Source organism: Adiantum capillus-veneris, chromosome 9, assembly GCF_014529385.1.
Source record: "Adiantum capillus-veneris isolate H3 chromosome 9, ASM1452938v2, whole genome shotgun sequence".
In the NCBI taxonomy this organism is placed as follows: domain Eukaryota; kingdom Viridiplantae; phylum Streptophyta; class Polypodiopsida; order Polypodiales; family Pteridaceae; genus Adiantum; species Adiantum capillus-veneris.
In genome coordinates, this window is record NC_140939.1 from 15,211,651 (window position 1) to 15,228,593 (window position 16,943).

Below are 16,943 nucleotides of genomic sequence, written 5' to 3' on the forward strand. Positions count from 1 at the left end.
CTATGTCTTATTTCCTAACAATTGGTATCAGAGCAAGGTTTGCTCGTAGCTAAATTATCTCAAGGAAAGGATTCCTTGAATTGAGTGGGAGTTATGGCGGAGGAAGGGAAGCTCAAGATTGAGAAGTTCAACGGCAAAAACTACCAACATTGGAAGATGCAGATTGAAGACTATCTCTACCAGAAGGACCTCTATTTGCCACTAGGCGGTCTTGCAAAGAAGCCCGCAACAATGGGAGATGAAGCATGGATTGTCCTTGATCGAAAGGCACTGGGAACAATCCGGTTAAGCTTGGCGTCAACGGTGGCCTTCAATGTTTCGGAGATGAAGACCACGGAGGACTTGATGAAGTCACTTGATGACTTCTACAAGAAACCATCGGCATCCAATAAGGTATTTCTTATGAAGCGCTTGTTCAATCTAAATGACTTTAACACAAACATAAGTCAACTTCGATCAGTGAAAATCAATTTCGATGACGAAGTGCGAGCTCTCCTTATACTATCATCTCTACCGGATAGTTGGGACAGCCTTGTGATGGCTGTAAGTAATTCTATCTCTATACAAATACTCTTAAGTTTGATGATGTTGTGGGTGTTCTCCTAAGTGAGGAAATGCGAAGGAGAAGCACAGGAGAATCATCAAGTGCTGCACTATCAGTGAAAACAAGAGGAAGGCCTAAGGAGAGGTTCAAAAACCAAAAGGGTCGTGATTGCTCAAGGTGGAGCAAGTCACGCACAAAGTCAGTTCTTGAATGTTGGAACTGCGGCAAGAAGGGCCACGTCAAGAAGGATTGCTGGTCCAAGAAGAAGAAGGAGACAGAGTCTCAAGACAACAAGCCAACATCGGAGGCCAATGTGGCAGGTAAAGTAGAGCAAGATGCTCTAATTCTCTCATTAGACAATGTGTCTAATTCCTGGATAGTAGATTCCGGGGCTTCATTCCATGCGACACCACACAAGCAACATTTCCAAGACTACACCAAAGGTAATTTTGGGTATGTATACTTGGGAGATGATGAAGCTTGTGAGATTGTCGGCAAAGGTACAGTTTCTGTCAAAACTGCTAACGAAAATGAATGGAAGCTTAAAGATGTTAGGCATGTTCCTTCTCTTCGCAAAAATTTGATCACTACAAGACAATTGGACGATGAAGGTCACAACATTGCATTCGGAAACAAACGGTGGAAGATCTCAAAGGGATCTTTGGTGGTTGCCAAGGGAGAAAAAGTTGGTACACTTTACTTGTGTATTGTTGGCACGCAACCTTCAGCTTGTGCAACAACTACAGAAGTTGAGAGTGCGGTGTGGCACTATCGACTTGGGCATATGAGTGCCAAAGGAATGCAAATCCTTCTAACAAAGAAGCTTCTACCAGGTTTGAAAGAAGTGGACTTAGAGTTCTGTGAAGATTGTGTTTATGGTAAACAAAAGAGGGTAAAATTCAAAAATCAGGAAATGAAAGAAAAAATAAAAAACTTGAGTTGGTTCATTCTGATGTTTGGGGTCCTGCGAGTACACCATCACTTGGTGGCTCATTGTACTATGTAACATTCATAGACGATGCGACTAGAAAAACATGGGTTTATGTCATGAAGAATAAATCCGATGTATTTTCCATATTTCAAAGGTGGAAAGCCTTTGTGGAGAATGAAACAGGTACAAAGGTTAAATGCCTTAGATCCGACAATGGAGGCGAATATTGCAGCCAAGATTTTGAAAGATTTTGTGCTAGCAATGGAATTCGGAGGTAAAGGACAACCCCAAGGACACCTCAACAAAATGGGATTTCGGAAAGGATGAACATGACAATCATGGAACGAGCACGAAGCATGCGGCTACATGCAGGCCTACCGCTTGAGATTTTGGCGGAAGCTGTAAGTACGTCTGTGTACTTAATCAATCGGTCACCCTCAACGGCATTGGATGGGGGAGTTCTAGAAGAGGCATGGACAGGTAAACCGGTGAATTATGCATTTCTCAAAGTGTTTGGGTGTGAGGCTTTCATGCACATAGATAGAAGCCTAAGATCAAAGCCAGATGCAAAGTCGAAAAAGTGTTTCTTCATTGGCTATGGAGAAGGAGACTTTGGGTATCGCCTATGGAATCCTGAAGATGGTAAAATCTTAAAGAGTAGGGATGTAATTTTTAACGAACAAAATATGTACAAAGATTACTTGGAAAGAAAACAAACAAAAGAAATAGGTGATGAGTACATGGAGCTTGAGGACGGTGAAGACTCAAGGACTTCAAACGGTGGCAATGTGCAACAACGTCAACCAAATGAGGAGCCTTAACCTATTCCCCGAAGATCTACAAGAGAAAGTAGACCTCCAGAAAGGTTTGTTCCTTCCTTCAACCATCTCTTGATCTCAGATTCTGGAGAGCCGGAATCATACGAAGAAGCTATGCAACATGAATCCAAAGAAGAATGGACGAAGAGCATGCAAGTGGAGATGGACTCACTACATCGCAACCAAACATGGGAGTTGGTTGAGTTGCCTAAAGGTAAGCGGGCACTTCAAAACAAATGGGTGTACAAGCTGAAGAAAGAAGAAGGTGAGAAGAAAAGGTACAAGTCTAGGCTTGTGGTAAAAGGTTTTTCTCAAAAGAAAGGTATTGACTTCAAGGAAATATTTTCTCCTGTTGTAAAAATGAACTCTATTAGGCTTGTCTTAAGCCTTGTGGCTACTCATGATCTAAATCTCGAGCAAATGGATGTAAATACGGCATTCCCTCACGGTGACTTAGAGGAGGAAATCTACATGCTTCAACCAAAGGGGTATGAAGTAAAAGGTAAGGAGAAAATGGTTTGCAGATTAAAGAAGAGCGTGTATGGTTTAAAGCAAGCATCAAGACAATGGTACTTGAAGTTTGATCGATGGATGTTGGATCATGGATTCGCAAGATGCAACTCAGATCACTGCGTCTACACGAAGAATTTGGGAGATGGGAAATTCATCATCCTAATGTTATATGTTGATGACATGTTGATTGCAAGTGCTAACATGCAGGACATCAAAGACCTAAAAGAGGAGCTGTCTAAATCTTTTTCAATGAAAGATTTAGGTGCTGCAAAGAGGATACTTGGTATGAAAATATCAAGGGACAGGATGAAGAAGACAATAAAGCTATCTCAAGAAGATTACATCAATAAGGTACTAGAAAGGTTTGCAATGCAAAATGCAAAACCAATTTCTACACCTTTGGCTGGTCATTTTAAACTAACGAAGGATATGTGTCCAAAGACACAAGAGGAGATAGCCTATATGTCTAAAGTTCCATACGCTGCAGCGGTAGGTTCTCTAATGTATGCTATGGTCTGGACAAGGCCAGACATTGCACATGCAGTGGGAGTTGTGAGTAGGTTCATGGACAACCCAGGTAAAGAGCATTGGCAAGCTGTGAAGTGGATACTTAGGTATCTAAAAAGGACAACAACAAATGCTTTGTATTTTGGAGGAACTGATATTTTTCTAGAAGGGTATGCTGATGCAGATATGGCAGGTGACAAAGATACTCGAAGGAGCACTACTGGCTATGTGTTCACGGTTGGAGGCACAGCAGTAAGCTGGGCTTCAAAGCTGCAAAAAGTGGTTTCACTTTCTACCACGGAAGCAGAGTATGTAGCAATGACGGAGGCAAGCAAAGAAATTCTGTGGCTTCACAGATTCTTAGAAGAGCTTGGATTCAAACAAAACAATTGTGTCTTGTACAGTGATAGCCAAAGCGCTATCCATCTTGCGAAGAACTCAACCTTTCATTCAAAGACAAAGCACATTGAGGTGAGATATCACTTCATACGCACTCTTTTGGAAGAGGGACAGCTAAAGCTAGAAAAGGTGCATACAAGTGAAAATCCTGCAGACATGTTTACAAAGGTGGTCAACAAGGAGAAGTTGAGCTTTTGCTCATCTTCAATCGGCGTTCAAGGATAAGAAGCCAGAATGGAAAGCAGTCACAGGTTTGGTTTGGAGATCAGTCTCCAAGTGGGAGATTGTTAAGTATGGAGCCTGATTTACCCTTGTAATTTTCTGTGGTAAAAGCGCACATTTGTAAGGCCCCCATTATGAGGAGAAGCCATCGTGCGTGAAGGAAAATCACTCACCGGAAACCAAAATTTTCACGGACAAGAATCAGGGACAACTTTAGAGGCCTTGGGGGCCTCCGCTCCCGAGACTTTTTTTTTCGCCGAAATATTCCTTTTCGCTGGAATATTATGGCCGGACGGCGGCTGGAAAGTGGTCGGAAAACAATTGGTCGGTTGGCCGGTGGCCGGTAGTCAATGGCCGATGGCCGGTGGTCGGAAGTCAATGGCCGGTGGCCGAATTCAAAAGCGGACTTGTTTTCTCAAGGGCGGCCACACATGGGCGGATTGGAGGGTCCGATTTGGACTTATTTGCACAAGGGCGGCTACACATGGCTGTCTCTCATAAGAGAAGGCAGCCCTTTTGGCCTATAAAAGGAGGCCATTTCTACACACATTTCATAGTGTGAAGTTGATGCAACAAGGTGAGTGTGAGGTGGTGAGAGTGAAGCAAGGCGGGAGCTCTATCAAGGGTTTAATCCCTTTGTAAACTACTTCTTCTTTTGAAGTGCTAAAGCCATTGAGTGGCTGCTTTCCCGTGGACGTAGCCCACATTGGGTGAACCACGTATATCGTGTGTACTCTCTCTCTCTCTCTCTCTCTCTCTCTCTCTCTCTCTCTACTCTATAATCTCTTGTGTGTGAAATCTATCTCTCTCCATTAAGTAATCTACTCAAAAATCTATTTAGCTACGTCTTATTTCCTAACAGTATAGCTCCCTAGTTAGATGGCTAGATGTAAAGCTAGCAACGTGGCCAGCTAACTAGATAGATAGGTGGTCGACCATCAACTTAACTTGTGAGCTAGTTAGGTAGGTAAATAATTATCAATGTTATTTTGTATCTGGATAGCTTAGTAGCTAAGAAAGTTTGTAGCTAGGAAACTAAGGAGCTAGTTAGAATAGTAGCTAGATATGTGGATAACTACATAACTAGGTAGCTCCACTATTGGGTGTAGCTGGACAGCTATCATCTGGGAAATTTTATCATGCAAGTACTCAAGAGCTTTATATGCATATGAGTTGATCGAGTCATGGTTGCATACATTATACAAATCAACAAAGAATGCTTACTTTTTTCAGCTCACACTAAGATGGTATACGATTGTAGATGGATTCAGGTATATCTTTGGACATTTCATAAGAGTTTTTACTTCTATCTGCATGCAACATACAAAATTTGATAGTACAAGTAGATTACTATTGCAGATGGATTCAGGTATATCTTTGGACATTCCATAGGAGTTTTTACTTCTATCTACATGCAATATGCAAAATTTGATAGTACAAGTAGACTAGAATAAATCATAACTTTCTTACCTTGGACCATCCCCGGGCCCGTAAAAGAGAATTAAAAATTAGTGACCAGTGTACATTGAATAAAAAAGGTGGTTCTGTGTGACGTCTTCTTCATTCCACTAATATGCTAACTACATAGTGAGACCCTGCTCTTAGCTCTTAGGCGTGAGTCACTGTGAAGTTGTAAGATTTATCCTTGCTTCAACACTTGGAAAGGGTGATGGTAGATGCAGCCGGTTCGTTCAAATATGTTGCCACGTGCGAGGGTGGTGCCGCTGCCCGCAGCGTCAGGTACGTTATATATGCATGTCAAGAAAGACAGAAACGACCAGCCTTCCGACGTTCCGAGCTCAGAGAGAGAGAGAGAGAGAGAGAGAGAGAGAGAGAAGCACATTTCCGCTCGGGAAAAGCAGAAACACATTTCTTCGTTGGGGGCAAATAGGAAAAGAACCCACAAACGATCAGCATCTGGCTTTTCCATTCCAAACAGAAAATGCCCAAGTAGCCTTGGAGAAGCCAAGCTTGATATGAGTCTAGTGCCGTAGAAGGAAAGCATTAATACATGGACAGACTAAACACATCGCCCAAAAATATCCCCTCAGTAATCGACTTTCTGAGTTTTCCATGATTCATAAAGCAGCAGGAGAATACTAATAAATCAAAATCAAGCTCATATTTTTCCCAGCTCAAAAACTTCAAGAAGGAAGCCATTGTCATGCACAGAAGGTCTCCATGGCAGAAATTTCACTGGAGAAACAGAGGAGCTGGGAGAACATTTGATTCCAGCAATAATGCGTCCAAAAACAGCTATGTTGGTCACATCCCCTTGCTAGCAGGCCTCGTCAGCTTCATTGGTTTCTCCGAAGTCCGGTCGAGGGAATTGCACTCAGCTCAATGCGAAACTGGTGCCTCGCCTGCTGCTGCTCGCAACGAATACCATGTGGGAGAGGCCAGCGTTGAGCACAAGAAGGAAAATGAACAGTCTTCCTCTTTAACGAAGAGGTTCTTAATTCCAGGTGAAGCTTCAATTTTACATTGAGGTCGAAAGAGCTATCATCTTAAGCGACATAATGCTTGTGCCATTGATAGAGTAACCACAGCTATGTTGTCCTTCATCACCAAGACCAAACATGTGCTTTTCTAGATTCATACCGGCGGCGCATATTTTTCAAGTATGAACGAAAACTCAGAAAGATGAGCCCGCCAGAGAAGGTGATTACCGTAGAGAACTTTATTTTTCTGCATTGTCATCGTTTTGTTGTGTCTTGTGCATATGGTTAGCCAGCTATAGAGGATGTTTAAGCATCATCACTATCTCTTGCAAGCCAAGTTTCTCTCATTTACTTGCATAAGCCTACCTTAAATGCATTTAAGGTATGTCTTGTTTTTATTTCTTTGTCCTTAAGAGACAAATAAGATATTTGGGGATCTTTTTTTCCCATCTTTATCTGCCTTCTTGTGTGCCGTGCTTTTGGGCTTTCTGTAAGTGTTTTAGCCTGTCTTATAAATTTTAAAGGTATATCTCTTGCCCATACATAATTTTGTTGATAGGTTTATTTTTGTTTACCTGTACAAGCAGGTCTTTGATTATTTTGCCTCAGTAAGAATGCAAGATGGTCAAAAGTTCATGACATCAAGCGATCTGATGAGGGCAGTTGTGCCTGTTTTCCCTCCATCTGAATCATCTTTGGTAAGAGAGGGATCGCTGCCGGGGGAGCAGCCAGCTGGAGAGCTGCGTTGTGCGCCTTCAAAGTTCTTCATGCTCTTCGACACTAATGGAGATGGGCTAATTTCATTTCCTGAGTATGCTCACCTTACTGCCTACTGTTGACCTTGTTTGTGTTTATTAAAGCAAAGCAGTCAAGAACTAGTTAAAAACTTCTGATCAGACTTTAGTACGTCATCATAGTACCATGATATGAAGAAGTTGACAGCCATTAGGGCAAAGCAGTGAACACCATTCTGTCTCATCCATCAAATAAAGGCTTTGTCTGCCACTGGAGGTCAATGTGCACATAAACTGATGACAAAGCCGCTCCTTAAGCCAAGTGTTAACTTTCCATAAGTTGATTGTGCACCATGGTACTTTCACTCATAGCTAACACACTATGCTTCCGAGTCACACGATATGCCTCCTGGATGGAAATTGCATGCTCTAGGAAACCAGAAAAACTGCCAAATGACTTTTATGGGAAACTTTGAGGCAAGCAAGATAATTGATGTGCAGATTCTTGGCCGGGGTTGTTATGGGATTGAGTTTGAGGGGTTAACAAGGAGCTTCATGCATGCCCTGTGGCTTTGGGGGTTGCGCGGGCTACTCTCTGCGTTGGTGCCATGGCTTTAACCGTAATTTTTCTATACAGCTTACATACGGCAAATGCATACGAGTATGAAAGTATTATATAAGTATGTTTTGAAACAATTATCCCAAACCCACGTGACCTTTTTTTTAAAGCTATGAAAATAAAGTATGTTTTAGATTTTACATATGTTATCCAAACATACTTGCATACCAGGATGAAAATATAATTTTTTAAAACATACAAGTATGTCAAAAACTATTGACACTTTGACCGTGCAGTTGATATGACCAATGTAACCGTTGAGTGCACCACATGCCAAGTGAAAGAACAAACTAGAATAGACTTAGTACTTGAGCACAACTTGAAATAGAGAGACAAAAAATCCATACAGTAGACATGGAGGGGCAGAGTTCCACTCCGAGATGCACGGACGTCGGACACCAATACCTTGGAAGTTGGTGCCCCTTTTGGCATTTCTTTTATATCGATCTTCAAAAAATACAACTACCAAAAGCAACCTTTCTTCAATCTGCAGTTGCAAGAATGAAAGAGCCTCCTCCAAGGCCAACAAATGAGTTCAAACTGCTAAAAACTGCCATGTCACCCTCTACCCGCAATTCACGCCACAAAATACGGGCTCCCACGCCAACACCATACGATCAACATGCCACGTTGTCATCTGTGATCTTCTGTCTCTCTTCTCTTCTGCCGGCTAGTGTGTCATGTCATCAGTTTGTGACATACCCCTTCATTAGGGAAAGTTTGGACTCTCAAAGGGCCCCTATAAGGATGTTTGACTTTGTCTCTGTTATCTTAAGTGGGAAACCCGGTGAGGTCCACCAACGCTTCGTCAAAACCCCATCAACCAACATATCATTGGAAAGATCTTAGAAAATAGGTTTTAAATCCACAGAATTCGACAAATTTGGAGTTGATTTGTAGAAGCTATGGCCTCCCCACTCAAGTTAAAATATTGGAGCGATTCCATTTATAAGATAGTTGTCACATCAAAGAATGGAATCTTCTCGAATATGAGGAATTTGATGGCATGCTATATATCAATGGATAGATCTCAATGACTGTAGTTCCAAAAGATTACACGTGCAAAATTCAATCCAATTGTTTAGCGGACAGTCCCTTTATCCATACATGCAATGACCATCATTACCGAACAACACATTCTCTAGCATGCATTACACCAGATAGTTCCACAATCAGATTCTATCAAGTCTTCTTATCCGCATTAGAACTCTTGACATTGTGGCATAGCAATATTACCCATCACACCCAGACCGCGTTGATCTTTCAAGGGTGTCATTATGCGATAAGACCACATGCCTAGTTTTATCTCATCGAAATTGGAACTATTGATGTACCGGAGTTCTCACATAGCAATATTAGCCATCACACCAAGACGGCGTTGATCTTTCAACGGTCTCTTGATGCGATAAGACCACATACCTAGTCTTATTTCATCCAAATTGAAATTGTTTGTACTGGGTACTGATGGTGCTGATGCTGGGTACTACTAGGTCTATGTCGACGACGAGGTATTAATGGGTCTATGTCGATGATGATGATGTCCACGATGAGGCACTGGCGGAGTCTATGTTGACGACGATGGGATGCTGAGGGGTTCTATGTCGATGACGATGATGACGATGAGGTATTGATGGAGTCTATGTCGAAGACCGTGAAGTCGATGACGAGATTCGGCGGGTCTATGTCAAAGACGGTGAAGTCGACGACAAGGTTCTTGACGGGCCTGTGGATCTATGTTGACTACGATGACGACGAGGTTCTTGACGGGTCTGTGGATCCTTATGCCGAGCCAAGGCACAAGGGGTACTAGGTGCTAGAGTACTGTGACGACGACGACGGGTCTATGGTTGAATGCCGGATCTGCTAGCACTGTCGATGGCTTCAGTCTGCAACCATGACGAGGCTACGGGCTGAAATCTGCAAGCACTCCAAAGCTGAAAACGCTGGCTGATCTGGCTGAAAAACGCAGGTCTCCAAAGCTGAAAACGCTGCTGAGAAGGAGGCCTAAAAATGCTACTGCTTTGACCTAAAAACGCTGGGTCTGCAAAGCTCAGTTGGCGCTGCCTCTTCTGCTATCTAGTGCTGCCCATGGGATGCATTTATAGGTGGAAATCACTGGGTCGAGCAGCCACCAGACAACCCCACGATCTCCTAAAAATGCTAAAAGTCACTTATAAATAAATGTCAAAATCAGAGGTGGTTCACGCGGTCAAATGCCTGCATGCTGAAATGACTGTACAGCCAAACATACAGACATTCAGCTAGAGCCAAACAGTCCGCAGACTACAGCTTGCATTGTTCAAAGGGTTCTATTTATAACGAAACGCTCCTAGACCGCAGCTTGCGGCGTTCAGAGGTTTCTATATACAAGTAAACGGTCCCTAAACCGTAGCTTGCGTCGTCTAGAGGTTCCAAGTTCAACCAAATGCCTCCAGACGATAGTCTGCATCATTAAGAGGTATTGTAACCAGATTCAAACAAATTCCATTGCCACCAAAACAAGGTCAAATAGGTTCAAACAAGATTTGATCTAGTTCAAACAATTTCTAAATAGTATTCTTGAATGGTATCCAATTCACAATCACAATCTAAAACAAGAGGTTCTTCTCGCTGCATAGAAGTGGATCTCCATGTTCGATGATCCCAAATACTTGTAAATCCATCTTACTACGTTTTCGTCAATACGTAGGGCTTGTTGAGAGGATCAAATTTGACTTCTGTTTATATCCAAAGTCTCTACCATTGAAGAGATTTTTAGAAGCTTCTGCAACACAGAATATCATCAAAAAGCATGTTTTTAGAGCTTTTTAGTGCAAAAACGAACTTCTGTTTCTTCATCTCCTCTTTTTGTTGTCGTTTTATCTTCTTCCTCCATAGCTTGGTGTTGTAGGTTCACGTAGGACTGGTTTACTTGTCAGAACACAAAGGACTGATTCTTTGATACCACTGTAATTGTAGAGGGCACCACGTGCAGCTGAAGAACAAAACTAGAACATACTTTAGCACTTTAACACAACTTGAAATAGAGAGAGAAAATCCACACAATAGACACAGAGTGGCGCAGTTCCGCTCCCAGACGCACTCGTCCCAAAATTCTAGCATTCCTTTTGATATTTCTTTTATATTAATCTTCATAAGGTACTATTGGCGGAGGAGCCGCCATCTCCTCAATTTGCAAATGCAAGAATGAGAGGAGCCTCCCCCAACACTGGTAGTCAAAGGCCATTGGCCAAAAGCATCTGATACAAAAAAGCTGGCTCTAACCCCAAAAGCTATTGCTTAAAAATAGGGCGCCCAACAAATGAATTTACAACGTTAAAAGCTGCCACATCACCCACTATACGGTTGCCCACAATTCACGCTGCAACATACGGGTTGCCATGTTATCACCATACACTCGCCATGCCACGTCATCATTAGCGATCTTTTGTATCTCTTCCTTTTTGCCAACCGATGTGCCATGTCATCAATTTGCGACCTCCACCGAGGAGGCAAACTTCTCACTTGTTTTTATGCCTCCTGTCTGCACCACGAGTAACTTCCCTTGCTTCCTCGGATGGGAGATAATATTTTCTATATCTACCTGTATGTATAACCGGCCTGTACAACGTAGAGGGCGGTACTATTTCAATTACCTGTTAACTTTACACAGAGCACTGAGAAGGGAAGAGAACACAGTTGCGTCCAGCGACTAGAATGTCACTGCGCACACGAGATCGACACCCTGTAGGCCCCAAAGACTGGCGCCCCTTTCGGTATTTCTTTATTCAAATTAAGGTAGACGATCTGACCACTTCGCACAAGCTTTCACAAAGCTGTCCAAACCTGGCGAGGGCTGAAAACGCAGGTTTTCGACCTGATTTTGGCAGCATAACGGCGCAAAAACCCCTGTAGGTCAAAAGCACTTGTCTAGGACGGATTCCCTCGCTATCTGGAAGCTTTCTTGTGAGCTGTCACAGAATTTCAGCGGGCTGTAATTCCCTGTTTTTCACTGCCGGGTGCCCAAAAGCCTGTACACGCATCCCAAGGCTCTCACGAGGCTCCCCCGGTGTTCCCTTGCAGTTTAGGTGCGAAACCCTAAACCTGCAGAAAAACACAGCAGGCTGTAATTCGCTGTTTCGGATCATTTTTAGCGGAGCGAACACGCCTACGCGTGTCCCAAGGGCTCCCGCACGCAATGGGACAGTTCCCTTGTGAATTGGACGAGTTTTCACGCGAGAAAACTCTCCGAACTCGCAATCTTTCACGATGGAACTGTGCGTACCTGTGGGGGATTAGCAATTAGCTAATCCGGTTCCTGTTCAGAAGGCTCTTGCCTTGGCAAACGAGCATAAACCCCCAGAACTGTACATGTTCAACTGAGTAGCCCAACTAGTGGGGCATTACCATATGTGCCAAAGGGGAGAGAGAGATGCACGAGAGCAAATCATCGCGCTACATGAGACAGAGGAGAAGGCAAGCTTTCCATTAAAGCTGTAGACCTGCACCCACTACTCACACACACACTGTAGCTCACTTATGAGTCAAATCAGCCTCCTCTCTCAAATTGGGTGCCCCCTCTTCATGCTGGAAGTGGCAAAACTGCCTGAAGCCGCCATGTGTCGAGTTTGCCCCTTTTGAGTTAATTCTTTAGTTCCCACTGACTTACAAAGTTATAAGTGACTTTTCGAGTGGCCCAGACTTCATTTGGCGCACACAGGCTTCCATACTCATCAGAATTCAGTGCTAACTGGCCCGACCAGTCCCAGACTGACCGAGCCAGACTCCCGTTGTGAGAAACCTATTCGGCCACAGCCCTTTCACACTGGCCATGCAATGTCCACTTGCACCTTTTCAAGGGTTCTAGGGAAAACAAGTAAAAATAAAATAAATAAAAATATCTAGTACTTATTTACGGACGGCAATAGGAAAAATACACCTCCTGGTGACACATCCCACCCTTGAAATACTGCAAGCGACCTCGCTTGCATGCCAATAATACATGCAGTATCTCCTGATATCACATATATTCTATGATGGGAATCCAAGATATACATGCTTCCGGAAATGTAGCGTTGGACGATTAAACAATCCCACCAACCTGGCCACGACACATATATCAAGCATAGAAGTCTTCTAGTGTACTCTCAAGCACAAACTTCTCTGGCTAAATTCTGTATGGAAAGAGTAGATACAATTGCTTAACTACTCTCTTGAGCATCATGAACCATGCTCTTGCCTTGCTCCAAAAAGTCTACATCAAGTCACTGTGGGTTCCATCTGAAAGGCTTCAAGATACAATTGCAATAGTTAAGGTGAATCAACCAATTCAGACTCTTCCATCCATTTGGCATCCAACGATGGATAGTTCTTGAACTTCACCAAATAGCGTCTTGCAACCTTTCCTCTAACCTTTCTTTCTTCAAAAGAATTCTGCTCTCATATGCGACTACTCGGCCATTCTGCATTAGAACTGCACCAAGACTATGGCCACACGCATCACACTGAACCACAAAAGGTTTTGAAAGATCTGGCAAAATGATTACTGGATCTGAAGTCAGCTTCTCTTTCAAGTGTTTGAACGCTAAAATTTCCTTAGCTGTCCACTTGAAAGTAACTCCTTTTCCTTGGTAGTGCATGGAGTGGAGAAGCAATCTCAGCAAAATTTCGGATGAACCTCCTGTAGTAGGAACATAAGCCTAGAAAGCTTCGAATGTCATGTACGGACTTCAAGTCTGGCCATGACCTAATTGCTTCCACTTTAGCGGGATCCATGCGTACCCCATCCTTTGAAACAATGTGCCCAAGGAAGTGAATCTCTTGCAAAAAGAATTCACTCTTCTTCGCATTAATGAGTAGTCTGTTCTTACGTAACTCATTGAAAACTGCAGTCAAGTGATCCCTATGCTCCTCTTCAGACTTCGAATAGACAATCATGTCGTCAAAGAAGGTACCCACGAAGTTTCTATGTGGTCTAAAAATTCTGTCCATCATTCTATTAAACGTGGCAGGAGCATTTGTGAGACCAAATGGCATGACAAGAAACTCATAGAGACCAAATGTTGTCCTGAACGCAGTCTTATGGACATCTTCTGGCCTAATGCGTATCTGATGGTACCCACTCTTTAGGTCTATTCTTGTAAACAATGACGCTTCCTCAAGCCGATCAAGAATGTCATCTATCCTCGGTATGGGGAACCTGTTCTTGATAGTATTCTTATTCAAGGCGCGATAGTCAATGCACATGCGCCATGAACCATCCTTCTTCTGCACTAAGAGTACAGGCGAACAAAAAGGGGATGAACTGGGCTGAATCAGCCCCTTCTCTAAAAGCTCGTTGACCTGACTCATAATCTCTATCTGCTGGGCTGCACTAACCCTGTATGGTGGTCTATTCGGTGGACTAGAACCTGGTACAAGATCTATGGTATGATCCTCAGGTCTCTCAGGAGGTAACTCCCCTGGCAAAGAGTCCGAAAAACAATCACTGAAACCACTCAAAAAAGTTGACCTGTCTTTATCTAAGGTAGACAAGTTAGATACAACTTGAGGTACTTCTTTTGCAAAGATCAAGTACGCAGAAAGATGATTCTTTATTACAGATGAAATAGAAGAAGCAGAAACAACTGGAACAGACTCGCCTTTAACCTTTACATCAAGGACATGAGTCTTTCCTCTATGTACAAGGGTAATCTTTTTGTTGTAAGTATCCACCATAGCATGCAACCTGTAACACCATGGGATACCCAGTAACACATCACAGCCCTCAAGTGGCATAATATGAAACTCTTCCGCATCGACATAACTCTGAATGTGCAGACGAAGCTTCCCCAAAATGGGAGTAACGGGCTCTGAATGACCTGGGCATGCCAAACCTGCTTCCCCTGTCATACCCATCTCCTCTGCACGAATGCCCAACTTTGATGCCAATTCTGGTGATATGAAATTTGCACAGGCTCTTGGATCAAAGAAAACCAGCACTGTTTGGTCTCTAACTTTGCCCCAAGCTCTGCACAGCTCCATGGCATCTGTGTTTGGCTGGTCTCCAACTAAATCTGGAACAAGTCCTGCACTTGGCTTTGGCATACGTCCTCGATCGAGGTATGCAATCGAGGACGCAAACGTCCTCGATTGCATACCATAAATACATGCCACTGATGATCTTGTGTGGTAAGCACCCTTTTATCATCGCATGTATCCGCAAGAAAGACTGTCAAAACATATGTACAAATGACTTAATGAGAGCTTCATACTTTTGTCAAACTGTACACTGTTGTTGCACTGAATCCATGAGTACATTTGATGTGCTAGCTCTATCATTACCCCTCCTTTGTAGACATTGAGTTGGGGCATACGTAGGCTGTAACCCAAAGGCCTCAAGGTAAAGCTGCAATACATTTGGTGACTCTGATAGTTCATGCTCTTCCATCCACTTTGCATCCATAGGTGGATAGTTCTTGAACTTCACCATATAGCATCTTGCAACCTGTCCCTTAACTTTTACGTGTGCAAGAGGCTCTTTGGTACGCACAGTTCCATCGCGAAAGATTGCGAGTTCGGAGAGTTTTCTCGCGTGAAAACTCGTCCAATTCACAGGGGAACTGTCCCATTGCGTGCGGGAGCCCTTGGGACATGCGTAGGCGTGTTCGCTCCGCTAAAAACGATCCGAAACAGCGAATTACAGCCTGCTGTGTTTTTCTGCAGGTTTAGGGTTTCGCACCTAAACTGCAAGGGAACACCGGGGGAGCCTCGTGAGAGCCTTGGGATGCGTGTACAGGCTTTTGGGCACCTGGCAGTGAAAAACAGGGAATTACAGCCCGCTGAAATTCTGTGACAGCTCACAAGAAAGCTTCCAGATAGCGAGGGAATCCGTCCTAGACAGGTGCTTTTGACCTACAGGGGTTTTTGCGCCGTTATGCTGCCAAAATCAGGTCGAAAACCTGCGTTTTCAGCCCTCGCCATGTTTGGACAGCTTTGTGAAAGCTTGTGCGAAGTGGTCGGATCGTCTACCTTAATTTGAATAAAGAAATACAGAAAGGGACGCCAGTCTTTGGGGCCTACAGGATGTCGGTCTCGTGTGCGCAGTGACATTCTAGTCGCTGGACGCAACTGTGTTCTCTTCCCTTCTCAGTGCTCTGTGTAAAGTTATTAGGTAATTGAAATAGTACCGCCCTCTACGTTGTACAGGCCGGTTATATGGTTCCATTGCCGGGATTTGAACCCGAGTCGTGTGGGTGAAAGCCAGATATCCTGTGACTTCTTCTGTGGGCATTCATTTGCAAAATGTCCTTCCTGTTCACAAATGTAGCATTTCTTGGCCTCCCTAAGAGCTTTCCTTTCTTCAAAAGTTTTGCCAGAAAAATGCCTTTTTGTCCTTGTTCTCGTCCCGAAGAAGACTTAGACTGCTTCTTGGACGTATCACCTTCTTCAGTGGAGGGCTTCTTTGTGGGAGGCTCAGAAGGCTTTGCTGCAACATTGCCCTTGGCTGAAAACTGTTTGCCCTGGGACCCTTTCTTGTGGCTATTAAATCCATCGGAATCTCCCTTCGACAGATTGCTGGCCACTCTTGCATTCTCTATCAACTGAAACATATTTATGACAGTAGCCTTTGTGCAGTAGTCCCTGATTTTCTTGGGCAATCCGCAACAGTACTTCTCAATCTGTTCTGACAATGGCACAAACCTGTAAGAGGTGACTGGCAACAGTGTGGCCCAAAACTGTTTATTGTACTCTTCCAAGTTCACCCACTGTTTAGCATTCAACTCGTGCCATTCTGTCATCACATCCACTTCAAAAGTGTTTGTCAACCATGCAGGCGCAAAAAGCTGTTTGAATTGGACCCACGTTGTTGGGGCTTGACCCTGGTTCAACAATGCGGTCCACCATTGAAGCGCATTCCCTTTCAAGAAAGTGGCAGCCTTGCGTATCTTTGAAGATTCCGTGAAGTTTCCTCGAGCATAAGCTACATCGAACTACTGTATGAAGGTCAAAGCCTTCAATTGATCCTCAGTTCCTCTGAAAGTTTCAAACTTCAGTCCCTGCCCACCTTCCTTGTAATCCTTAAGCTAACTCAAAGGAGCCACATTATCATAAACATGTGCCTGTAACAGTGGTGCTCCATGATTGTTCATTCCAACACTCGCATCAACTGTTTTACCTGTGGTGGATTAGCAATTAGCTAATCCGGTTCCTGTTCAGAAGGCTCTTGCCTTGGCAAACGAGCATAAACCCCCAGA

General features: G+C 43.6%; 1 protein-coding gene across 2 annotated transcripts in view; it reads left to right on the forward strand.

The window, feature by feature from the left end:
* Positions 1-5,603: 5,603 nt before the first annotated feature.
* Positions 5,604-16,943, forward strand: part of LOC147450158 (calcium uptake protein, mitochondrial-like) — a 76,501-nt gene continuing 65,161 nt past the window's right edge. Inside the window, exons 1-5 of one of the 2 annotated variants that reach the window (XM_086519466.1) lie at positions 5,604-5,674; positions 5,826-5,919; positions 6,024-6,399; positions 6,528-6,595; positions 6,963-7,186. In XM_086519466.1, the coding sequence (XP_086375592.1) occupies positions 5,604-5,674; positions 5,826-5,919; positions 6,024-6,399; positions 6,528-6,595; positions 6,963-7,186 (833 nt within the window). Of the gene's footprint in view, positions 5,675-5,825; positions 5,920-5,942; positions 6,400-6,527; positions 6,596-6,962; positions 7,187-16,943 lie in introns of those variants that run through there. The other variant, XM_086519465.1, reaches the window with a different exon arrangement.